Below are 27800 nucleotides of genomic sequence, written 5' to 3' on the forward strand. Positions count from 1 at the left end.
GCATATACAATTGCCTACTGGAATCTCCACTTGGATGTTTATTCATCCATTTCTAAGTGTGCACACATTTATATATAACTGAGACAGAAGTTTCTTAGAACAATATTATCCTTATCACAAATTATGCTTTACTATTCTATTCTATTCCATTCTATTCCATTCTTTTTCTAAGGACACGTCTCATAAAGCCCCAAGATGAATGGCTGGCTGGATGATGTCATTTCCTTTTGGCAGGCTGACAATATCTGTGGTCTCTGTGATCCAACTGACTCTTTTCTAATTACCAGAATGGAAGAGATTATTTATATATTCCTTGGGGGAAGACGGTTAAACTAGTTAGAGATGCCCTTTGGAAGACAGTATTCACAGAAACCAGGAATGAAACAGTTTGTTCTCTTTAGCCTTTTCTCTTCCAAATTGTTCTCCTCATCCTTGAACTCATAGGTATCCTTATATAGTCAAATGCTATTTGCTCAGTATTATTCAGATCATCATTAGAATAGCTCATTTTTATTCAAATTTAGTTGTACCAATTGTTTACAAAACATCATTGTAATCAGTTAATTATAAGTGGTTAATCAACAAATAGATCTCAGTCCTATTTGCCTCTAGTCAGATTTATAAATGTGATAGCTTCTTGAAAGTTTGTATGTTTTTCTTCTTCAACTTTTTCGTATTTGTCAAAGGTCAATGTTATCAGTTGCTTAAGTTTCATTACATCTAAGGTAATTAGAGAAACTTGCCAGAGCCCTCTGTGGCAGGGACTGCTATTGCTCACCCAAAGTGCATCCCCCTTTTCTTAGTAAAAGAATCCTGATTTTATTCAGAGTAGCAATGAGTTCAGCTAAAAACACTGCTTACACACTCGATATACCCCAAATTCTTTTTTTTTTTTTTTTGTGGATAAATGTCATTATACATTTTTTCAAACTCGCAGAATATACACCACCAAGAATGAACACTGATGTAAACTATGAACTCTGAATGATGATTACGTGTCAGTGTAGGTTCATCAATTGTAACAAATGTGCCACTCTAGTGGGAGATGTTGATAATGTGTGAGGCTATGCTTGTGTGGGGTCAGTGGGTATTAGTTCAGCAAAATGTCACAGATCCAGCACAGGGCAGTGGTTATGGATATTATGTGAGGAAAATATTAAGCCCCAGCTAGAAATATTTGATAGATATCTCATGGCATATATATATATATATATATATATATATATATATATATATTTATTTATTTATTTATTTTAGACTTTATTTTTCAGAGTGGTTTTCTTAGGTTCATAGCAATTTCCCATATGCCCACTGACCCCACACAAGCATAGCCCCATCCATTATCAACATCTCCCACCAGAGTGGCACATTTGTTACAATTGATGAACCCACACTGAAACATAATCATCATTCAGAGTTCATAGTTTACATTGGTGTTCATTCTTGGTGGTATATATTCTGAGAGTTTGAAAAAATTTATAATGACATTTATCCACACAAAAAAAAGAAAAAGTATTTGGGATTTATCGAGTACGTAAGTACAGAGGAAATAAGTGTGCAGACTGATTGAAAAGAGCTTTAAGAAGATGATTTTGGAATTTGAAGTGGGACAAGTCAAAAATAGAACATTTATGAAGTTATTATGCCTTCACAGGTATGGAATGCTGGGACCTGGACAAAAATGACTAGTAAAGATGACAAAGATCATAGGGAAGATACCACAGAATTTAATGACAGTAGGATTGAGTATGAGAGGGTGAGGAATTATAAAATTTACGATTTTAATTTCAGGTTATAGATCAGTGGATCCATTGGGAAATAAGGATGGTTAGAGTTAATTTAAAAGGAGGTTAGAAAATTTAGAATTAGACATTTGAAGTTAAAGTAGATCTTCATGCAAAAATATCCAGCAGGAAGTTGCAGATGTTTGACTAGGGTTTGGAAGTAAACATAGTGCTTGAGTTATTCCAGAACAAAGTTTTAGCCCAAGGTTTCCTCATGAAGTGCAATACCGTAAATTATATTACAACTGTAGAAAACAAGAAATTAGGGAGTATAAATGATTTCCGAGGGACACTTATCCAGAATTTTACAGGGAACTGCATGAAAATAAGTGCACCTTAGACCTAGATGGTAGTGATTCACTAGGTTTATAGCTCTTTGGCTTGCACTGAGTATTACCTAAACTTCATGTTTGCGTATGGAAGCTTTGGATTTACCTCCTAAAGTGATAGCCTAGGTAGAATGTGGGGGATCAGTCACGTCAACATAACTTTACTGAGGACCCATGTTGGTGCCCAAAACTATACTTGGAATTATGGAATATATAAAAGTCGTGCTTTAAAATCGTTTGTGATGTTGAGAGTTTTTTTTTTTTTTTTTAATCTGGTTATCTGAAAGATCCTTGATTAACTATTTGTGTGTTTGTAATACATTCAACATTTGCTATGTTCTGAAAAAGAACAACTGGTTTTGACAAAGGCAGAATTTGAGGATGTTGAAATACATCACATAGTATGCAATGAAAATAAGAAGAGAAACTAGAAACTCAATTATAGAGAAATATATGAAAATCTTATTAAGTTGGATTTCAAAATAAAGAAGTCTATTTAAGATACCAGAAATATCTGGAACATAAGAGTAATAATTTCCTAAGACTCAAATTACAAGTCTAATGAATTTTTAAAAATCATCTCCCTAATATATAAAAATTTTAAAAATGAAGAGAAAAAGGCCTGATCTCATTTGTATCGTGATCTTCCATCCTCCTGAATATTAATGATGCATTACATTAAATTCATCTTTTGAATCCATTAGAGATTTCCCATAACAACACATTCCGAATTTTCCTTGGTGCCTCCTTCATAGCTTTGTTACAAAAGTTGTAGATCAGGGGAGTTTCTAAAGCATAGAACAAAGTCACAAATTTATGCATCCCAAGATAGTCCCCAGAACCTGTGCTAATGTGACATGGAAAGCCCAGGAGAATGAACTCACAAAGCCAGAGATATTAGTAGTCTCCAAGGTCCTCGTGAGTCTGACCTGTGGAAGTGACAGAGACAATAAGAACCACAGAAATATTTACACTCTCTTTCTTCTTGGTAAAGAGATATATGTTTATTTTCCTCAATTTGGTTTTGTGATATCACTATCTTCCCTTCGGAAGGGTGAGTTGTTCTTTCCTCTTTGTCTCCTTTCCTCCCTCATTATTCAATAAACATTTATTTTGCACATGTCCGTGCCACTGTTCTAGGAGACTAGGAAAGAATAACGAATAAAAAACGGTAGAGTCCCTGCTCCTGTGGGGTTTACGTTAATATCTTGTTCAAAGCAACTTCAAACAATACATTATGGCTCTAAAATTTCTATATAGAGGGAGTTTAGGAGCTTAAATCAGATTGGAAGAGATATAAGGAGATTTACGTTGGAACCTCATTTGCGCAGCAAGGAAACTATTTTTACTTCGATTGTATGTTTATTTGTGGGATTTCAGGGGAAGCTGATACAGAATGTGGAGTGGATGTTAGCATCCCTCCACCTATAACATACTGGTGGCACTGACACAGTAACAATGGGATATGACAAATCAAAATTTTTTGTGGTCATGTGAGACATGAAGATTATATTCAGTTGGAAACAATAAGGAAAGGCATTTGGGAGGGAGATGGACCTTGGCAAAAGACTGAATATTCCAAGGGCAACGATGGAGGCAAACATTAATAGCATATAACAGTAATGCAAAAAGATTTGGGTACAAGATATTATGTTTAGAGAAAAGTCCAAAGGAATGGAAGTTAGAGTACTTGTAAAGGAATGATGAGATATAAGGTCCAAAGTTGGAGCCACGTGGCAGAGGAGTCGATGCCAGTCTGACTAGTTCAGGCTTAATTTTCTAGTCAATGGAAAACAATTGGAGCTGATCTAGTAGAAGAATAAAATAATTAAATGTTTATGGAAAGCTGCATTTGTAAAACAACTTGCCAGAAAATTACAGGGTAATGAAATTAGCAAGAAACTGTTAGAGAGTCCAAGAAAAAGTATGAAGAGCCTCATGTAGGTAACGTCTAAGCGAAAAGACACTAGGGATGGGTTTAAGGGATGTGCAATGGTAGAAACCTAATCTCCTGGTCTTTAAAATCAGCAGAGGTAATTAAATGCTGCTCAAGGAGCTCAGGAGGAAGATAGAAGAGAGAGCTCACTTTCCAGGACTGCCCTCTCACCTGGGATGACTCACAATAATCCCTCTCTAAGGGCCTCTCTACTCCCCCAGGTCAACATACTGAAGCCTCATGCTCTTATCCTTGCCTTTGGGTATCTCTCAGCTCCCATTTGATTACCCATTGCCCTGCTTTCTTTTGACTCTTTTGAATCTGAGTATTATTTCATTAAATGAGATTTATAACCTGAGATAAGTGACTTTCTCTGAGTTTTAATTTCTTTATCTGAAAAATCAAGGTAACAATACCTATCATCTGGAGCGAATGCAACATTAAATAAACTCATATTTTTGAAACACCTAGCCCAGTGCCTAGCATAAAGTAAATGCTTAGTGTATGGGGTGTGGGAGGGGCTCATTTTATTGCCCTAATTACTGTAAACAAAATATGAGCTGGTTCTTTGCAAAAAGTATTTGTTTGAACCTAAAGGGAAAATATTCACCTTCCATGCATATTCTTTCTGTCTGTTCAATCTCAGAAATGATACTAGTTTAATGTACTTCCATGGTGCTAACCTACACTTGAAAAAGTGTTCTAAAATTGCATGGTATGGAACTCAGAATGAATCTCTCAAAAAAAACATTATAGTTGAATTCCCAAAGAGTGTGTAGAAGACTAATTTGATCATTGAAATTACCCTTAATTATTCCTTACCCTTTTAATTAAGCCCCCTTTGATATTATAATATACAATCTTCGTCTTTCTCTGATTCCCAGCCTGGTGGCTTCTATTTTTTCAGTCCCTTCTACACAGGGTTTCAGCTACAGATTTTGTTGAATAGACTTTTGTGGGTTTCTTGATATTAACCACTATAAGGAAAATTCTTCCTGTGAAAAATTTCCATTTTAGGTAAAACTGACAAATCCAGACACAGTTCTCTCCTCTACTGCCTTGCATATTTTAAAGCTGGGAAGGTAGAAGTGAAGCTGTGTTCCTTCAGTCTGAATTGAAAAACATTTTGTACCCAGAGAAAAGCTTCAAATAAGTTTTTGAAATGCCAGGTTTTAGAAATATTTGATAATTTCCCATGTCAGAGTAATAAATGGGAGAAATAAGACTTGAAACCAGGTTTGCATGATTCCAAAGTCCATAATCAATCTAACCCAAATAGACTGTGAGCTAAAGAAGTAGAGACAGAGACTGACCCAAAAGTAATATTTAGGAGGTCTGTCCCTTCCTCTGTCTGCTATAGGATACTACTGTCATTCCCTCCTGTCTTCCTGACTGAACCTAGAATGAATATGAGCTAGTAACATGGAACCCCCGTCCCACCTCCCACCTCCATCTTAGCATCTTTTTCAGCATCCGCCTATATGAACAAACTTTAAGCAAAGCTGACAGTAAACAGAATAGAGGACTACATAATAGAATACCCTTATCACTGAAGTGATGGTGGCGCAGATGTGATCGCAAGTAACAACAGAGAGATGACTTGGAGAGGGTGGGAAGCAATTTGGAGAAACTGTGGAGGGGAACTGTGAAACAGAAAGCTGCCATATTGAAGTTCTGTTACTGGGAGGATAATTATGTGATCAAGAGAGAGAGCAAAATTATGGGATCTTTCAAGGAGGGCTGAGTTTTCGTAATGCAAATGATTGAAACTGGTTTAGGAATTTTTAAGAGACAATAAGACCTGAAGTTTGAGACGTGGAAACTATTGCCAAGATAAGTTTCCTTATAGGTCAGGAATTTTGCACAGAGTGTTGTTCACTCTCATGGTAATTTTAGCAAAGAGAAAACCTATGGCCTGTCTCCATCTGGCCACCTTGAACAGGAGATACTCCATGCAGTGAAATTCTCAATTAAATGACTTCCTCAAGACATCCATTCATTTACTCAGCACATATACATTAGCTACCTATTGTGAGGAAGATAGAATAAAAGTGGATTTATTCATACTCATACTGGTGAGACATCTCCAATCTCCAGTGGAATCCAAGTGTCCTGTCTGCAGGAGAAAGCATAAATTTATAGCATTTATCCACTTCTGGCTCTGACAGGATTATTATTTAGGGAAAATACATCTTTTTTGTCTACCCTCCCTTCAATAAGTTTGCTTCCTCCTGAAGACTTATCCAAAAGGAACACTGGGAGATGTTCCAATTGCCCTCTAGAGAACACAATTTTCATTTTTTTTAGTGAGTCCTGAGAAGGAGGCACTTGGATGTACAATCTCTGACTTCCTGGAAGTGCATATCTGGTGCCATCTCAAACTTCTTGAAGGATATTCTGACCCTAAAAAGCTTCACTCTATCCATTGTGGAAGCTTCTCTGAGAATCACTGAGCCAGATGAGAACAGATACAATTTGGTCAGACCAATTTCCCTCTTAGAATCACAAACTTGAAAGTAACAGGCTTTTTAATTGTTATCACACCAGATAAGTTACAAAGACATAAGCAATGGGAAGGGGGTCATGCATTCCATAACTGATGTGACTCCTCGCCTCTTTCTTTTCCTTATCTTTTGAGGACTGTCATCTGGTTGTTGATTCTCAGAGTGAAATAAATTTAATGGCACCATGGCTGTTTACATTATTTTAGACTTTAGAATAAGGATTGATGTATGAGACATTGATGAAAGAAATTGGAGACACAAATAAATGGAAAGATATCACATGATCATGGATAAGAAAGATTATTATTGCTAATATGTCCATACAACCCAAAACAATCTACAGAGTCAATGAAGTCCTTATCAAAATTCCAGTGGCATTCTTCACAGAAATAGAAAAAATCCCTAAAAGTTGCATGGAACCACAAAAGACATCAAAGCAATCTTGAGAAAGAAGAACAAAGCTAGAGGCATCAAACTTCCTGATTTCAAACTATATTACAAAACCATAGTAATCAAAACAGTATGGTATTGATATAAGAATAGACACATAGACCAATGGAACAGAATCAAGAGTCCAGAAATAAACTCATGCATATATGGTTGACTAATATTTGACAAAGGATCCAAGCATACTCGATAGAGAAAAGACAATCTCTTCAATAAATATTGCAGGGAAAATTGGATATCCACATGTAAAAGAATGAAACTAGACCCCATCTTATAAAACTCATAAAAACTCACGTGAAGTGGATTAAAAGTTTAAATGTAGGACCTGAAACTATAAAACTCCTAGAAGAAAACATAAGAAAAAATTCCTTGAGATGGATCTTGGCAATGCCTTTTTGGATATGACACCTAAAGCACAAAATGAAAAGACAATCTATGGAATGGGAAAACATATTTGCAAACCACGTGTCTGATAAGGAACTAATATCCAAAATACATAAAGAATGCATACAACTCAATAGAAAAAAATATAATCTAATTCAAAAATGGGCAAAGGACCTGAATAGACATTTTTCCCAAGAAGTTATACAAATGACCAACAGGTGCATGAAAAGATAGTCAACAGCACTAATAATCAGGGAAATACAAACCAAAACCACAATGAGATATCCCCCCACACTTGTTACAGTGGCTATCATCAAAAAGACAAAAGATAACAAATGCTGGTGAGGATGTGGACAAAAAGAAACTCTTGTGCACTGTGTGTGGGATTGTAAATTGGTACAGCCTATGGAAGACAGTATCAACATTCCTGCAAAAATTAAAAATAGAACTACCATAAGATCCAGCAATTCCATTTCTGGTAATTTATCCAAAGTAAATGAAAACACTATGTCCGAGAGATATTTGCACCCCCATGTTCATAGCAGCAGTATTCACAATAGCCAAGACATGGAAACAACACAAGTTTCCACTGACAGGTAAATGGATAAAGAGGTTGTGGAATGTATATATAATGGAATTTTATTTGGCCATTAAGAAGAAAGAAATCCTGCCATTTGTGACAACATGAATGGATCTTGAGGGCATTGTGCTAAGTGAAATAAATCATACAGAGAAAGACAAATACTGCATGATCTCATAACATGTGGAATCTAAAAATAAAGAAGAAATCAAACTCATAGAAAAAGAGATTGGATTTGTGGTCACCACAGGCATGGAGTGGGAGTAGAGGGAATTGGATGGTGGTGGGCTAAGGTACAAACTTCTAGTTAGAAGGTAACTGAGTACTAGGGATGTAATGTACAACATGATAACTATAGTTAACACCATTGAATAATATACATGAAAGTTGTTAAGATAGTAAATCCTAAGAGTTCACATCGCAAGGAAAAAATTTTTTTTCATTTTTTTAATCTACCTGAGATGATGAATGTTAAATAAACTTATTGTAATCAGTTCATGATATATGTAAGTCAAATCACCTTAAACTTATACAGTGCTGTATGTTAATTATAACTCAATAAAACTGGAAAAAAATTGACAAAGTTTGGTAACTAAAGAAATGCAAACACGAAAAAGAGACAGGAATGTTTTTCTTCTATCAATATAGAGACAAATTTTTAAAATACTATCCATATGTCAATAAGGATCCCATAAGATGGCATCCTCATCAACACATATTTTGAGAATATATTTTAGAAAGAATTTGGCAATAATTAATGAGAACACTAAATTGTATATATATCTTTTGACATTATAATTTTCTTTCAAGAAATCTATTCTAGGGAAAGATTCTAAAATTAAACAAATAAACTCAAAATTTTATATTGCATTATTGTAAAATCAGAACATTTAAAATAGCCTAAATACACTAGGGAAATATTATAAAAATAACACTATCATGCAGCTTTAAAAATATTTATAGAGTTTTAATTACATGAAAAAATGTACATATAAGCAGGATACTAAACTTTAAATGCTGTATGACCTCATCTGTGTAAAAGAAAGCTGTTAGAACTAAAAAGACTAGAAGAAATATGTGAAGCTTTCACCTGAATTTATATCTGCTTGACAAAATTATCAGTAATTTTTTAGCTCCCTTAACTTCTGTGTCTTCCAAATTTTTGTTTAAACACCTATTACTTTGATAACCAGAATTTTTTAAAATTGCAACAGAGATACCTGGCACGTAAGGTGTCACAAGGATTAAACAAAATGACTAACATGTAGGACTCTGTCACAGTGCTTGGCATGAGATGAATTATCAATAAGTATTGTTTTCCTTCTCTGCCAAGTAAAGATGCAGGGTAAATAGTATTTAAGAACTCAGGCTCTGCTCTCAGAGAGAACTGAATTCAGATATTGGCATCCCCATTTATTAGATGTGAAACCTTGAACAACTTAATTAATTTATCTAAGTTTCAATGATTTCACTTATAAAATAAAAATAGTAGTATCTAATATATTGGATTATTATGGGAATTAGATGACATTATTCATAAAATTTACTGATTTTACTACCTGGCACATAACAAGCTTTCAAGAAATATTAACTGCTAATATTGTGTGACAAAGTAAAAGGGCAGCTACAGGCATGGATAGACTGTTGGAAACATGTAATGAATTCAAACACGAGTAAACAAAACAGGTGTCCCTTTAATCGGAGAAAGAGGCACAGAATTGCTTGCCAAATGGACAGTGTCAACAGATGGAGTAGAATCATTGGTTCAATAGGAGAAAAGGAGTATCAGATGTTTGAAATAAACTCATCAAAGGATGGGTCCTTGGGGTAATGTCCATCCAGCTGAGGGAATCTCAGCAAAGAGTCCCTTCAGGGAAGCTGGCTTTGGCGAAGTAATAGATTCACTGGGGAGAAGTGGAGAATCCAAGTTTTCATTCTCATCACTGCTGGAGGGAGAAAAAACACATCTTTTCCAGCTTCCAAAAAGGCATCTCCCCAAATGCATTGAAAGTGATAGCACAAACGACAGAACTCTGAGATCCAGGGGAAATGAAGAGCAGGGTAAAGGCTTATCTGCAGACACCGTTTCCTACTCCCAATCAGTGCCTGAACCCACTCCTGCAACAAAGGGCCGATGCCCATATTTCATGAATGTGGGACAGAAAAAAATGTGTTTTATATTTTGAGTGTGGAAATACAAGTTTGGTAAAGTACCTTTCTACCTTTCTAGTTGAAAAAGAAACCATGACTTTCAAATTTTTTCAACTGCAAAGGCAAAAGAAAAACATTAAAAAATAATTATATTGCCTTCAATTAATCGTTTCTCTTGCCACAATTTTCGTGACCTTTATTCTAAATACAGCCCTCTCCTTAAGACAAAATTTACTGAAGAAAAGTAAAACCTAAGATGGAAACTAATATCATTTTCCTTTTTGTTTCTTTTAGGAAAGAAATGCAGACTGTGGATAAGATATGACTCCTTCCGATGGGAAAGGAGTAACAATACAAATCCTCTCCAGAAGATGATGGTTATCATTTCTCATTTCTGCATTTGATTTTTAAACGTAACTTCCAATCCAAGCCCTATGTTTATGAAACGGTATTGGTAGCTCAAGAGTAAATATAGCCTTCAGGATGCCCTGTTGGGAATTTTCTCTTTTTCCTCAACCCTGGTACAGAGGCTGACTTCTTTGGCTTTAAATCCAAGTAGCAGGTGATATCCTACGTGGTAAGTCAAATATGACACAAATAGTGGGCTTCCTAACACCTTAGAAGGAGTAGTAAAGGTCACAAAAAGTGCTTAGGGAAAGTAGAAGATCTAGAAGAGTAAGTACCTTCAAAGAAATATTTTATAATGATTGTTTTTTCAGATTATAAAAGTAACATATGTTACTCGTAGAAATTTTGAGAAATGTAGACATGTATAAAGAAGATAAGTATATAACCTATCATCTGACCTTGAAAAACTTATCACTATTAATATGAAGTTGTATTTCCTTCCAGGAATTTTTCTATTCCTTTGTATTACTACTCTTTCTACAGAAATGTATAGAAAGAACTACATAAACACTTGCTACACAAAGAACTCTACAAAGTATAAAGAACTTTATAAACATTTATTTCTCAAAGAATCAGCATTACCTTGTTGCTTATTAGAAATTCAGAATCCCAAGCCCCATTCATATCTTTTGAGTCAAAATCTGTATTTTAATAGGATCTGTATTTTAATAGAAAATTCTTATGCACTGCTATGATGAACTTGTTTATTATTAATTTTTTCTACACCTATGATTTTTACTTAATGGGTCTAGATGTTTAAAAAGCTCTGGGTTTTTCCAATTTGCCTGCCAGAAAGATTTTTTTTATAAGTTTATAGCCCCTCCAACAGTTCTTCTGAGTGTCATTTCATTGCAGCTTCACCAACACTGGTATCATGATAATTCATCTATGCTAATTTGGAAAGCAAAAGAAAAAATGTGGAGGTTATAAATTTACCTCCCACAATTTCCACTGAAATTTCATACTCACTTCTTAGAATGCCCCTTAATTTTATTGAAAAGAATATTTCTAATTTTTAAGACATTCACCAGGAATATAAATATGTATTCTAAAACATCCCTTGCATTGAAAAGTACACAAGAATACAGAAGGCACTCAGTAAACTTTTGTTGAATTTTTGAAAAGGTTTAGGCCAGTGATCAGCTATGCTAAATGAAGTTTAGAAGGTAAGCTTGAAGAGATTGTGCCTAACACTTAAGTGTTCAATAAATGGTACCAAAGTGATTGTTAACAGAAAATGAACTAAAGTTCATGATGAACAGCAGTCAAAAAGTTAATGTTATTATTTAAAAATTATTTACTGAAAATGTTTTGAAATATTGTTCTTTAATTATACAAGTATGAAACTATATAAGATGAGTAGTATTGTAACCAGTTTTTAAATTTTCCAGGGTCAGAAATCTTAAGTCATATTGTCATCTTAGAAGTAATTCTAAGGAAAAAATAAATGGAGAGAAAGAAAGAGACAGACAGAAATAGATTTAGAGAGACTAGTGAAATAAAGTGATTCCAGAGAAAGCATGAGTTTCTGTAAGGAATTTACTGAGTTTTTACTGATCTAAGACCTAAACAGGAATGTCTCGCCAACACCAGCTGATAGCATTGTGGTGAGAGGGTCTCCTTGCTCGAGGTTTATGAAATTGAAAAACAAAAACAAAAAAAGACTGCCATCCCCTTCCCTCTGGAGAGAGAAAGGCACAGGATCCATCAATCTGAATTGGAATATGGACAGCTCCAAAAGGTGATCTTCTTTCCAAAGAAAGGAGAACAAATGTGTAAAAGAGAACTGACATGACCATGAAGTAAAACACCACTTGATTATTTTAAACAAGCTTAAATTCTCAGACCTAGGCAACTTATATGCCAGGGTGCAGAGAGAATTCACCAATGTGATTTCAAAACCACTACTGCTGTCTTTAAAGAATTCTAGAGAATGAAAGAAATTTTTTTAAAAACTGAAATTGAGCAAGGGTAGCAGTTTAAAGCACAAAAGTTGCTTCTAAAATGTTTTCATAAACCCTCTGTTTAATAATATATGCCAAAATGTTTTCCAGAGATACAACGTCATTTTCACACCTTTGTACTATTTATCTATTTTCAGCTTAGCCATCTATCTAATAACAAATGTTAACCTAGAAAAAGTTTTAAGTGATCTGAAAAAGCATTTTCTCATGTTCTACATAATACTGTGACCAAAGATGTAGGTGAAACTCACAAGAAATTTTATCAAATTTGTAGGCAATAAAATAAAAAAGAAAGCTAATATTTGAAAATCTGAAGATCTTGGTTATTAATCAATTAACCTTGCTCACTTCAAAAACTCAATGAAACAAGCATCAGATGGAATCAATCAGTTTTTAAACAAGTTCTTGTGAACAACCTCTATGACCTTTGGTAAAATGAGAACTCAGTAAAAGTCAAAGGTATAAAGTTACTGCCCAAAAAAGCTAATATCAATTAAAGTTTATATGAGTTTCTAGAGCAAAAGGGATTATAGTACTTTGCTCTGTGTCAGTCACACAGTATGAAGGGTATTGTGTTCAATTTTAGTAAGATCACATCTTCAGAATGGTATGAATAATCAAAGGAAGGCAACCAGGATGATGAGTACCCTGGAAATTATGTCATATTCAGTTGAAGAAACAAAGACTGCTTAGTATAAATAGAGAAGATTCAAACAAGACATGAGTATCTTCCTCAAATATTTTTAAGTCTGCTGTGTAGACTTATTCTGAGCATGAGTATAATGTAGTGGAAGGAATACAAATATGTCCAGCACTGCTATTAACTGCCTTACTGTAGCTCAATTACTACCTTTGTAATTGTTGAAAGAGTAAGAATAATGCATGTTCAAAATCCTAACAGAGTGTGTGCAAATGATGAGCACATAATAAGTGTTACACTCCCTTCCCAGAGGCAGAAATAAGACCAAGATTATAAATCAGGATAGGAAAGTGACTCAGGAATGTAAGAGAGAACAAGGAAGTTTATCACAGCTTCTAAAAATGAAAGCTCGTCTGCCTTTCAATGAGCTCTTTGCCATGGATTATTCCAGCAGAAGCTAATTAACCAACTAGCTAAAAGGCAGAAGAGAGGGGCTATTACTGTGGGTGCAAGGAGAGGCTAGAGAATCCCTAAGGTCCTTCTGGCTCCAAGTCAGTGACTTCAGATGGATAAGAAAACGTGATCTTGTAGATCCCATTCTAATCCGTGATATCTATGAGGCCAGTGAATATGAGCCATCCATTATTCCAAGAAATAGAAGACCAGACTTAGTTTCTTTATTTCCTCTAGAGTACAGGATGAAACAGGTGCACATGGAACAGAATTCAACTATTCCCTTAAGTGAGTCTCTAGGGCAGAGCCCATTGAAACAAATGTCCTTCGTGCTACAAAAACAACTTGGAAATGGAGACTCAGGCAGGCAGTGGTAGAAATGCGAAAACATATATACTTAGCGGAAAAAAAGTTCAATAATAAAACTAATAATAAATCAAAGGCTCACATAAGTAGAATTATAACACCTCAAAATGCAAAGAAACAATTGCTTCTGCCCCCCTTACGTGTCTCCTCAATGTCTATCCTTGCTTCTTAGTATCATCTCTTCTTTTAAAATTTCTTTTCATTTTACTTCTTTAAATTAATCATTTTCCTTGACTTTGTGTAAATGGATGAGAGGTGACCCTTAGGTTATGGATAACTATAGCGGAGCTGAATAATGCATATCACAAAAGTCAGGTGAGAGGAAGATACTTTGCAAATAACTGCCTGCTCTGCCCTCCTCACTTCAGTTCGTTTGAGAGGGATCGCCTCTTTTTTAACTAGAGCCATGAAATGACACCTGCAGCAGGTCTCATTTCCAGTGGCAGGTCAATGCTATTTTATGACCACATTTGAGGATAAATTAAGTTCAATCTTGGAAGTTGAATTATGTTGGATGATATTTGTGTGCCTTTTAACTATTCTTTTTACAAAAAAAAATAAAGCAAAAATGAAAAATAAAAGAATAAAAGGAAAGATACCATAATTCTACCTAAGTGGTATGATTTGAGGGGTGCTCGGGAGACCCTACTTCCTTCCCCTCAGATGATGTAGTGGTGTCTGTAGCACCAACAGTTATTCATTTTATTAATTTGATGCACTTTTTCCCTGGGATGGGTGACATTTTAGACACATTTTTGCTGGGGGTCCTCTAAAATGGTGAAAAAGCCAGTAAAATAGGAGCTAAAAAGCATGGACTCTTGTCCGGACCCTGTCACTTACTCGTTGGGATCTCAGGCATTTAACCTCTTTGAGTCTTAATCTCCCCATATACGAAATGGAGGCAATAATCCTTGCTATGGTTCCACTATAAAGTAAATAAGAAACCCCCCAAAATGCTGCATGTTAGACATAAAGGTTAACTTGTTCCAAACTAATCCCTTTCAAGCTGCCCTCCCTAAAAGGAAGTTGCCTCCTGTGGAGCAACATGGAATGAAGCAGCAATTGCCCACTGCTTAAGACACCTGCTTTCTCCCTCACAAGGCTGATGTAAAGAATCCTGCTATTAGCTTATCATATCCCACAGCTGCAACTGCAGAGCTTGAACCACAGCCCCCAGCACAGTAGGAGAAGAGTTGGTGCCCTCTCTCCCCCAGCTGCAAACTCCGAGCCTAGAATAGGACTCGAGCCAAGTGTTCTTCATGTTGATATTACATCCCAGCCCTAATCACATTAGGGGAGGGGTGAGTACTTCCCTAATCATGCAGCTAAACCTCACAGCTCAAAGATTGGGGCACCCTCTTGGAATATAATATCCTAGATTTCTCTGTGCCACTATGGTTCTAATGAGCAAAAGGAGCCTTCACACCTATGTCTGATCCTGAGTCTATGAGTTTCCCCCAGTAAATGTTGCTCCAGTAAAAATGGTGTGTGTGCCATCTGTTCACGTGCCCTTGTGCACATAACATGGGAAATGAAATTTTTAAAATCCTCACAGATTTGGGGGGTTAAGTTTATGCATGAGTTTATTTAATTTTTTTCCCAGAGAACTGGCATTGTTTGGAAAAGGTGAAGAGAGCAATCGAGCTCTGAGCTTCTAAAATGGGAAAGGAGGAAAAAGGTGAAACAGAGATGATAGAGCTATATTCCAAAGTTCTTCTCGGTTAAACTTTGGCCTAGGTCAAGCCTAAAATGCAGATAAACTTTTCTCTATTTCTTTGTATTCAAAAGAATACCCAGGCTTTCTGCAGTGTTGAATAAACCACAAAATCAAAGAATACCAGAGTCAAAAATGGTTGCATCAAAAAGCTGATTTCCATAAGGCTTCCTATTTTGAAATAGCATTTGTTGGTGCTTCTCAGTTATAGTCATTGGAGTACCTTCTGGTCCTCATTTTCGAGGAAATCCCACAGGGGAGCTAGGAGTGTGTGGGGGGCAGTGTAGGAAGGGATCTCCCAGGACGTGTCACAGATTCAAAACTAAGTGGCCTTAACTACAGTGCAGACATCACAAAAATTATCCTATCATTTAAGACCGTAATGTTATGCTTACCAGAGAAGGCAGTCCATAAAGAAGAAAAATGAGAGCTCTGGTGTGTTTGATGGGCAAAAAAATGGTCTTAAAAGGAAGCTTATTAGGGAGTTTCCTTTCGCGTGATCTGAGAGGACTGAGGAGCACTCTCATATTCATTCACACGCATATACACACACATACACATACATACATACATACATGTACTTTCCCATCACATGGCTGAAACGCCACAGGAAAAAATTTCTTTTGCATTTTGAAATCAGTTTAATTTATGAGATTAATAAAGGAGTATAATATCTAGCTTGATAATCCCTAAACAGTTTATATTAGTTTATATTTCTGTAGCATTTTATAATTAATTCATTTTGCATATATTATTTTATGCAATTCTTATGTAATCCTTGCTATGGAGGTATTATTATTCGTATTTTATGGAGAAAGTAAAATAGTCTTAGGGGTTAAGTCCTTTCTAGAGGAAACACTCCTCAGGAAGTGGCAGAGCCAAGATCTATAGTCACCAAAGCCTGTGCTCTGCCACACCAGTCACCCCGAACCCATGTTGAAATCACCTTTCAAAGCCTCCTCAGTATGATTCTGACAATATCAAAGTCTGAAGCCCAGTAGTACAGCATCCTACAGATAGAGAATAGATACTAAAAAGCCTGTAAAGGGTCACAATGTACCTATAATGTAACTTAGTTAAAGTCACTCTGTGATTATTTTCATATCTGGCTTCAAAGTCTCAGCTCTCTCCTCTATGGCACTTAGCTGATATTTCTGCTTTGTTCAACAAATCTGTCAATTCCAATTTTTTTAGAATTGAATTGCCCATGTCAACATTTATATCTCAATTTAAGCTTAGCCAAATACCTCTCCGTATCGTTGAGACCAAAGTTTTCCAAAGTTGAGTGCAACCAGCAGCCCCATGAGGATGAGAAAAGGAAATATCTGAATTTCTATTTTTATTTTAATTCTAAGAAAACTTTTTGCAAAATCTTTACCAAAACAGTCAATCATGGCTTAATAACAGGGATATATTTTGAGAAATGCATCATTAGGCAATTTCATTATTGTGCCCATGTCATAGAGTGTACTTACACAAACCTAGATGGTAGAGCCCACAACACACCTGGGTTTTATGGTAATAATCTTATGGGACCACCATCATATATGAGGTCTGTCATTGACTGAAATGTTGTTATGCAGCATACTACTGTATTTACTGTTTGTATTGATTGACAGTTTGTATTTAGTTTAAAAGTGAATAATCACATATAGAAAAGTATATTCAACACTGCATTGTTGGTGTGCCCAATCAAAACTAGCAACCACTGGTCTAGGCCCCCTCCTCTATGATCAGGAAAATGTGCTCACTCTCCTGGGGATGAATCAGGAGGCATAATTCCCATTGTATGTGTAATTTCTGCTGTAATCCTCACAGGATGGAAGGAAATGACCTCAGAAGCCAGAAATATTTCCCACGTTGTCAGTGAGTTCATCCTTTTGGGCTTCCCTTGCCGCTGGGAAATACAGATCTTTCTCTTTTCCATATTCTTTATGACTTACATCTTGACCCTCCTTGGAAACATGGCCATCATGTGCGCCGTGCGCTGGGACCGCCGCCTCCACACCCCCATGTACATTCTGCTGGCCAACTTCTCCTTCCTGGAGATCTGCTATGTCAACTCTGATGTGCCCAACATGCTGGCCAACTTCCTCTCCCAGACCAAAACCATCTCTTTTACTCGGTGCCTGCTCCAGCTGTACTTCTTTTTCTCACTGGGCACAACTGAATGCTTATTTCTCTCCATCATGGCCTATGACCGGTTCCTGGCAATCTGCCACCCCCTACACTACCCAGTCGTCATGACTGCTAAGTTTTGCAGCACCCTTGTCATCTTTTGCTGGGTGTATGGTTTTCTCTGGTTTCTGATCCCAGTGATACTTGTTACCCAGCTACCATTTTGTGGCCCAAATGTGATTGATGACTTTCTGTGTGACCTGGGTCCTCTGCTGGCCCTGGCTTCAGCCTGCATCCCAATCCCAGGGACTGTTCTTATATGTGGCACCATGAGCTCCCTCCTCATCTTTGCCACTTTTTTCTACATTATTGGTTCCTACACCCTGGTGCTGAGGGCTGTAATGCAGGTGCCCTCAGTTGCTGGCCGGAAGAAGGCATTCTCCACCTGCACCTCACATCTGGCTGTTGTGTTTCTATTCTATGGTTCTGTCATGATAACATATGTGAGACCAGGGTCAGGACAAGTAGAGGGCATGCAGAAGTTCACAACTCTGTTCTACTCAGTTTTGACCCCTTTCTTCAACCCCATGATTTACAGCCTCCGGAATAAAGAAATGAAAGATGCCTTGAAGAAAGTTCTAGGAGGTTCCTAAAATTGATCTGTGATGTTAGTGAGTTATTCCCAGATGAGTTCAGACTGTGAGCTTCCTGTCAATGAAATAGCAAGTAGATGTGAACTTTTTGAAGAAGGCAGTTCAAAATCCTAAATGCCAGATCATCAATGAAGACTTTCCCCAGGCAGAATTAATTGCTCTTCCATAGCACATTACTTGTACTTCTATTTAATATGTCATTCATTTTTTCTTGTATTAGAGTTAGCTGTTCACACATCTGTCTCCACATGCCTCTTCTCCCTTATTAGACTATGAATTTTTTTAAGAGCAGCGTTCTATGCTTTATTAATTTCTGTAATTCCAGAACACAACACAGTGCCTAGCAGAAAAAGGTCCATAATGTCAATTTAAATAAAACAAATATATTTGTTCATATTTCTTCATTAAATTCTATCATTCTTCACAGCCAGAATAATATCTAAAGAGACTATGCAAACTCTGTAACAATCTGTATTTTATAAGTCCTATGGATGAAATGAAAAGAATTTTTCTAGAGAAATATGAGATCATCCTGACTGCTGGGACCAATCATTAAATCTAATCAATGGAAAAGTCTCACATACAAAAGTTAGTGTTTAAGGAATTAGCTGCTTCCTTCCCTTCACCCATCCCTTTGTCTAATAATGTAACTGCTCTATTTCATTTTCTGCTTACTACCCATGCTTCCACTCCTGCACATTTTACAATGTATTATACAGTTCTTACCACTGAAAATGTGGTTTTTGGATTGTCAGCTGGGTAACACGTAGGAGCTTTTTAGAAGGCAGAATCTCAGAGCCCACTCTCAGGGCTATTGAAGCAGAATCTACATTTTATCTTTAGTAGATTATTATGCACATTTAAATTGAACACTATTGATCTACAACAGATTCTCTGAAAGGCTCCAGTAACCACAACCATGTGTAGGACTTTCTATTGACACCTACCTCCACCTGAGCAGTGGTTCTCAATTAATTAACTCAGAATTGGAGGTGGGACCTCTTGGAACAGGTATTTTGAAAATCTCCCCAGGAGATTGTAATACAAAAACAGGACTGGGAATCACTGTTTTCAAATTTAGGAATTTCTAAACTCTCCAGTAACACAGAATGAGACAACATCCACAATCTCTTTTTTTCCAAAAGCCACCTTGGAGCAAATCTGGCAAACTAAATATTAGATAGCAATAAGACACGTTACAGCACATGTATAGTAATCATTGCTTTGCCAAAAAAATTATATCCAAGACAGACAAGTCTCTTTTGAATGTTTTTTACATGCCTATATTTGGGACATTGCGTACAGTAGAAAGAAGTGAGAATACAAACAACTATCCTGGCATTGTACTAGCCTTTGGACTGACACAGATTAGCATATTTCTTTCCTGTCCTCAAAAACACCACAACCCAGTGATGGAAGTAAATTTTTCTAACCTTTGTTTTGCTTTGGAACAGCTTGATTGAAATATAGATCATATACCATAAAATTCACCCCTTTAAAAGTGGACGATTTATTGTTTTTTTAGTTTATTTACATAGTTGTCCAATCATCACCACTAATAAATTTTAGAATATTTTCATCACCTGGAAAAATTCCACACCTCTTAGCAGTCACTCCCTATTCGCTTCACCCCTCAGCCCCTGGCAACCACTAACCTACTTTCCGTCCCTACAGATTTTGTCTATTCTGGGCATTTCATATGAAAGGAATCATATGGTGTGTGGCCTTTTGTGGCTGGCTTTTTTCACTTAGCCTAATGTTCATCCATGAACAATCGTCCGTGTTGTAGCTTGTGTGAGTACATTATTCCCTTTTCCTCAAGTAACATCCTATTGTTACGATATATCACATTTTGTTTTTGTATTCATCAATTGATGGACATTTAGGTTGTTTCCACTTTTAGCTAACACGAATTATGATGCTATGAACATTCATGTGCACATTTTCATGTGAATATATGTATTCATCCTCCCGTATGTACACCTGTATTAGTCTGCATAGGCTGCCATAATAGAATACAACAGGCTTGGTGGATTAAACAATAGAAATTTATTTTATCAAAGTTATGGAGGTTAGAAATCCAAGATCTAGGTGCCAGCAGAGTGGGTATCTGGTGAAGCCATTCTTCTAGGCGTGCAGACAACAGTCTTCTCACTGTGTCTTCACATGGTCTTTCTTCTGTGTGTGCATGGAGAGAGAGAGAGAGAGAGAGTAGTAGCGTCTCTTCCTTTTCTTATAAAGATAGCAGTCTTCTCAAATTAAGATCCCATCCTTATGATCTCATTTAATCTTAATTACCTCCTTAAAGACCCTATCACCGTATATAGTTACATTTGAGGTTAGGATATCAACATATGTATTTTAGGGGGACAAAATTCAGTCCATAACAATATCTGAGTGAATACCTGAGTCTCTTTTGAAGAATTGCTAGAATGGCAACATGGTAACTCTTTTGGAGAATTGCTGGACTGTTTTCCAAAGTTTCTGCACTATGTTATAATGCCACCAGCAATTACGAGGGTTTCAAATTATCTACATACTGGTAGCATGTATTATTCTCTCTCTCTCTTTTTTTTTTTAGCCATTCTAGACACTATAAAGTAGTATCTCACTGTGGTTTTGATTGCATTTTCCTAAGGACTAATGATACTAAGCATCTTTTCATGTAATTATTGGCTCATTCATGAATCTTCTTTGAATAAATGCCTATTCAAATTCTTTGCCATATTTTTAATTGGCCTAGTTTCTTATGTTTTTATTGTTGTTAAGAGTTTTTAAAATATTCTATATCCAAGTCTCTTATTAGATATATGACTTGCAAATATTTTCTACCATTCTGTGAGTTGCCTTTCACTTTTCTTGATGGGATCATTTGCAAAATGGGATGTTTTTATTTTTATAAACTCCAATTTATTTTTGCGTGAAGTTTCTTTTAGTATTGTATGCAAGAAACCGTTGCTTAACCCAATATCACAAATATTTATGCCCATATTTTCTTCAGAGTGTTTTATAGTTTTATCTCTTACATTAAGTCTAAGGCCCATTTTGAGATAAATTTTGTATATAGTAGGAGACAGGGGTCCAGCTTCATTCTTTTGCATGTGGATATACAGTTGCACCAGCATCATTTGTTGAGACTGTTCTTTTCTCATTGAATGATCTTGGCACCCTTATTGAAAATTAAACCATAAATATAAGAATTTATTTCTGGACTCTCAATTCTAAATCTATATGTTTGCCCTTATGCTAGTACCACATAGTCTTGATTATTGTGAGCTGGTAGTAATTTTTGAAATCAAGAAATGAGTGTCCTCCAAATTAGTTCTTTTTTTCAAGACTATTTTGGCTATTCTGGGTATCTTGCATTTCTTATGAATTTTAGAATCAGTTCATTAATTTCTGAAAAAAAAAGCAGCTGGGAATTGATAAGGATTTCACTGGGAATTGAATCATAGATCAATTCGAGGAAAATTGTGACTTTAATAATATTAAATCTTCCAATCCAATAACACTAGATCTCATTCTATTTATGTTTATTGTATGTAACTTCTTGCAACAATGTATTGCAATTGTCAGTGTATGAGTCTTGTATTTCTTTTGTTAAATTAATCAAATTTTTATTCTCTTTGATGCTATTATAAGTGGCATCAGGATGCCTTGTATTTCTTTTACTTGCTGTAGCTTAGAACACCCAGTACAATGTACACATAAGTGTAGAGAGCAGACATCCTTGGCTTTTTCCTGATCTTAGAAGGTAAGACTTGAGTATTTTACCACTAAGTATAAGGTTAGCTGTGGGTATATTTTGGATGTCCTTCATAAAGTTGAGAAAGTTCCCTCCTATTCCTGGTTTTTCCCTGTTTTAGGATTTTTATCATGAAAGAATGTTAGATTTTGTAAAATGCTTTTCCTATTTATTGAGATAATCATATATTTTTGTCCTTGATTCTGTTCACATGGTAAATAACACTGAATGATTTTCAAATCAAATCCAACCTTGCACTTCTGTGATATAACCCACATGGTTATGATGTATAAACCTTTTTATGTATTACTGGATTGGATTTACTGCATTTTTTTGAGAATTTTTTTTGTCTATGTTCACAAGGAATATTGGTCTGTAGTTTTCTTTCCTTGCCTTATCTTCGTCTGGTTTTGGTTTCAGAGTAATACTGGCCTCATAGAATGAGTTGGAAGAATTACTTCTCCCTTATTTTTGAAATTCTTTTCCTCCATTACTACTTCCATTTGTGTTAAATATATATTTTTTATTATACCATTGCAATTACCTTTTTGTTTCTTCTGCTGTATTTTTTGAGTTATTTTCTTAGTGGTTGCATATCTACTTAAAAGAATCTAGTTTGGATTAGTTTAATAGTGTACAAAAAGTCTGCTCCACTATAGGTCCTTTTTCTCCCTCCTTCTTTCTGCTTTAGTTGTCATACAAATGAGGTCTTTATATGCTATAAGCCGATTTGCACAGTTTTTAATTATCACTTTATGTGGTTGTCTTTTTGAATCAGGAGAGGGAAAGAGTTACAAGTAAAAATATATTTCTATTGTATTTTATATTGACCTTCATTGTTGTCTTTACTGTTGCTCTTTATTTTTGGGGTCAATTCAAGTTACTGTCTAGAGTCTTTTCATTTCTTCCTGAAGGACTCCTTTTAATATTGCTTTTAATGCAAGTTTGCTAGCAACAAATTCTCTCAGCTCTTGTTTATCTGAGAATGTCTTAATTTTTCCTTAATTTTCAAAGACAGTCTTGCTGGATATAGAATTCTTGGTTGACAATCTTTTTCTTTCATCCCATTTGAATATGTCATCCCACTCCCTCCTGGTTTCCACGGTTTCTGATAAGAGGACAGCTATTAATCTTATTCAGGATCATGTGTTTATAAAGCTGTTTATGTAGACTACATGTAGATACTAAAGTCTCTGCTTGGTTAGCTTAGTGGTCAGATCATGATTGCGCAGAGATTTCTTTAGATGTCTTTACGCAATAGGTTATATCCACTCTTTGCTTAGGGGCTCTGTGTTAGGATGGCTTCAATGCTCCAGCAGTTTACAATCCTGCCTTAGTCCTCATTTCCTTCTTGTGCAGGTCCTCAAATACAGCCATAGGTAGAATATTAGGCCTTCTTAAGTCTTCTTTGGAAATTTGCACACCCCTGCACATGTGTATGACCTTTCAGATCATCTGGAATATGTTGAGGTATTTCAGAGATCACCATGGACATCTCATTCCCCAGGTCTTCCATTTTGTTCAGGCTTCCATTTATCCCAACTGACATCACTGCTTCAGCAAGCTGCAATGTTAAATAAATGCCACTGACTGTTTTCAACAATATCCTGAGAATACAGCTTTCCCCCTAAGCAAGCTCTGATTCAGGCCAAATAACAAGTCCTGCAAATGAGGCTTTTGCAGGAAGTTGCCAGACAGGTCAAACAGTGAGGGTTCTTTGGGAATGGAGCTCTTTGAGGAGCTCCAAACCCAGCTTTCTGCCTCAAGTGGCTGTTAGTCTGCTGGTTTTCACAGATACCATGGTTGCAAGTCTTCTAGTTTTCAAGGCTAATGCAGAACTGAGGAGGATGCAGAACTGAGGAGATGGAGGTTGGAAATAAGGCCAGTTAGAATGCCACAAAGCTTAATCTTCCCACCAAGTTTCAGGTCTTTTAATTAATAAATACTTCTCAAATTGTTGGAAGCTTTTGGTTAATTTCCAGAGTTCTGAAAAAACCTTATTTTGATATTTCTGCTAGATTTCTTGATGCTTTATTGGAGAAGTGAGTTTTTGGACATCCTTACTTTTCCATTCTGGAAATCTCTCCCTAAACATTTAATCTCTTAAAACACAATAATAATATGAGGTATATAATAGTTTAAATGTTACACAGTGCAATTGTGTGAACAATATTATACAAGCAGAGTTATGGCAATTCTTCCTGGAAGAGTGACATATAGAAAGTAATACAAAGGGAATAGCATTGTTCAACTCAGGACATTGGAAGATGAGTACAAAATATGTGAACATATATACTAGGAGAATAGCCCATAGAAAGTCATAAAAAATAGAAGCAATCATATAGTAATATAGGCGGACAATAAATTTAGAGCACTTAGATTGCTATAGTATAACAGACAAAATGGAATATCAACTAAACAGCAGTGACAAGATGATTCGGAATGTACACTTTCTCTTGATTCCTTTAATATGGAAGATCCCTTTAATTTTCTCCCACTCTACCCACATTTAACCTACAGTTTACATCATGTCATACCTGAGAAGAGATTCTATACTTTCTTTTTATGCCTCACAGGACATGAAGCAATGAATTATTTCATCATTACAACAATTTTCTATTACATTCCTCCTTTTTGCCAGGAACCCTAGATGCTGATAATACAGAAGTGAACAAGACACAAAACAAAGACATTGTTCTCACAGAACTTACCCTTTAGGGAGCACAAGAGAGTGACAACAAAGAAATATATAATTCCATATACTGTTAAGTGATACAATCAAAATTATAATAAGGAAATAGAAGAGGTGGGGAGTATATTTCCAACAAGGTGGTCAAGGTAATCTAAGTAGGTAACAGAGATTAGAACGGAATGAAGTAAGGAAATAAGGTATGAGAATACCTGGGAGAAGAACAGTCCAAGCAGAAAGCATATCTAGCCCAAAGCCCCTGAAGTCACAGCATAACTAGCATATTCAAGATACATATCCTGTGTGACTGACTTGGAGTGAATGAGAATAAAATCATTAAAGTAGCCAGAGCCTAGAATATGTAGGTCTTTTATTTCTTTTCTTTTCTTTTTTTTTTGAGGAAGATTAGCCCTGAGCTAACTACTGCCAGTCCTCCTCTTTTTGCTGAGGAAGCCTGGCCCTGAGCTAACATCCCTGCCCATATTCCTCTACTTTATATGTGGGATGCCTACCACAGCATGGTGTGCCAAGCAGTGCCATGTCCACACCCGGGATCCGAACCAGTGAACCCCGGGCCGCCAAGAAGTGGTAAGTGTGAACTTAACCACTGCGCCACCAGGCCAGCCCCATGTAGGTCTTTTAGACCACAGTAAAAACTATGAATTTATATTAAGAAGATATTAGTGATAATAACGGTAATAGCATTTTGTATTCATGTTTAGTAGTTTGCTGCAGCAAGGGAGAATATCCCAAATGAACCACGGGACATCTCAGGAAGAGCTTGGAGGGGTTTATTATAAGATTTGAATAAAAAAAATTTAGAAATAATAAATGAATATGGTAAAGTTTCAGGATGTAAAATCAGCATACAAAAATCAGTTGTGTTTCTACACACTAACAACAAAGTAACAGAAAGAGAAATTAAAAATACAACCCCACTTACAATTGCAACAAAAAGAATAAAATATCAAGGATAAATTTAACCAAAGAGGTGAAAGACCTGTCCACTGAAAAATATAAACCATTGCTGAAAGAAGTTGAAGAAGACACAATGATATAGAAACATATTCCATGCTCTTGGACTGGAAGAATTAACATAGTTAAAATGTCCATGCTTTCCAAAGCAATCTACCAATTCAATGGAATCCCCATCAAAGTTCCAATGACATTTTTCACAGAAATAAAAAAAAAATCCTAAAACTCATATGGAGCAGCAAAAGACCCTGAATAGCCAAAGTAATCCTGAGACAAAAGAACAAAGCTGGAGGAATCACAATCCCTGACTTAAAAATATACTGCAAAGCTATATCATCAAATCAGCATGCTATGGGTACAAAAGCAGACACATTGATTATTAGAACAGAATTGAAAGCCCAGAAATAAAACCACATATCTAGGGACAGCTAATCTTTGACAAAGGAGTTAAGAACATACAAAGGAGAAAGAAAATTCTCTTCAAAAAACTGTGCTGAGAAAACTAGACAGCCACATGCAAAAGAAGGAAAGTAGATCATTATCTTTTGCCATACACAAAAACTAACTCAAATGGATTCAAGACTTGGAGGTAAGATGTGAAACCATAAAACTCCTAGAAGAAAATATAGGCAGCACACTCTATGACATTGGTCTTAGAAGGATCTTTTCAAATACCGTCTAATCTGGCAAGGGAAACAAAAGAAAAAGTAAACAAGTGTGACTTCACCAGACTAAAGAGCTTTTGCATGGCAAAGGAAACCAGCAACAAAACGAAAAGACAATCCACCAACTGGGAGAAAATATTTGCAAATCATATATCCAACAAGATGTTAATTTCCAAAATACATAAAGAACACATACAACTCAACAAAAGAAAAACAAACAACCCCCAACAACCCCATCAAAAGATGAGCAGAGAATATGAACAGAAATTTCTTCAAAGAAAATATATAGATGGCCAACAGGCACATGAAAAGATACTCAACATAACTAATCATGATGGAAATGCCAATCAAAACTACAATGAGATGTCACCTTACATCTTTTAAAATGGCTATAATTAAGAAGACAAAAAACAACAAATGTTGGAGAGGATGCGGAGAAAAGGGAACTCTCATACACTGCTGGTGGGAATGCAAATTGGTGCAGCCACTATGGAAAATAATATGGAGATTTCTCAAAAAATTAAAACTATAAATACCATACAACCCAGCTATCCCACCACTGGGTATTTATCCAACAAACTTGAAATCAACAATTCAAAGAGACTTATGCACTCCTGTGTTCATTGCGGCATTATTCACAATAGGCAAGCCATGGAAGCAACCCAATTGTCCACCAACTGAGGAACAGATAAAGAAGATGTGGTAAATATATACAATGGAACACTACTCAGCCATAAATAAAGACAAAATTGTCTCATTTGTAACAATATGGATGGACCTTGAGGGTATTACGTTAAGCAAAATAATCAGACAAAGACAAATACCATATGATTTTACTTATATGTGGAAGATAAACAAGCACATGGACAAAGAGACGAGTGATTACCAGAGGGGAAGGGGATTAGGGGATGGACATAAGAGACAAAGGGGAACTTATATATGGTGACTGACAAATAATAATGTACAACTGAAATTTCAGAATATTGTAAACTATTAGGACCTCAATAAAATAAAAAAAAAATTAAGAGTAGAACTACCATATGATCCAGCTATTCCACTTCTGGGTATTTATATAAAGACTTGAAAACATGAATATGTAAAGATACATGCACCCCTGTGTTCCTTGTGGCATTATTCACATAGCCAAGACTTGGATACATGCACCCCTGTGTTCCTTGTGGCATTATTCACATAGCCAAGACTTGGAAACAACCTAAGTGCCCATCAAGGGATGAATGGGTAAATAAGATATAGTATATATACACTATGGAATACTACTCAGCCACAATAAAGAT

General features: G+C 36.0%; 1 protein-coding gene across 2 annotated transcripts; it reads left to right on the forward strand.

Moving 5' to 3' along the window:
* Nucleotides 1–8721: 8721 nt before the first annotated feature.
* Nucleotides 8722–18431, forward strand: OR11J4 (olfactory receptor family 11 subfamily J member 4). 2 transcript variants are annotated; one of them, XM_070220938.1, is made up of 2 exons: nucleotides 8722–8737; nucleotides 17503–18431. In XM_070220938.1, the coding sequence occupies exons 1-2, from the start codon at nucleotides 8722–8724 to the stop codon at nucleotides 18429–18431; spliced, it is 945 nt and encodes a 314-aa protein (XP_070077039.1).
* Nucleotides 18432–27800: the final 9369 nt, after the last annotated feature.

Source organism: Equus caballus, chromosome 1, assembly GCF_041296265.1.
Source record: "Equus caballus isolate H_3958 breed thoroughbred chromosome 1, TB-T2T, whole genome shotgun sequence".
NCBI classification, from domain to species: domain Eukaryota; kingdom Metazoa; phylum Chordata; class Mammalia; order Perissodactyla; family Equidae; genus Equus; species Equus caballus.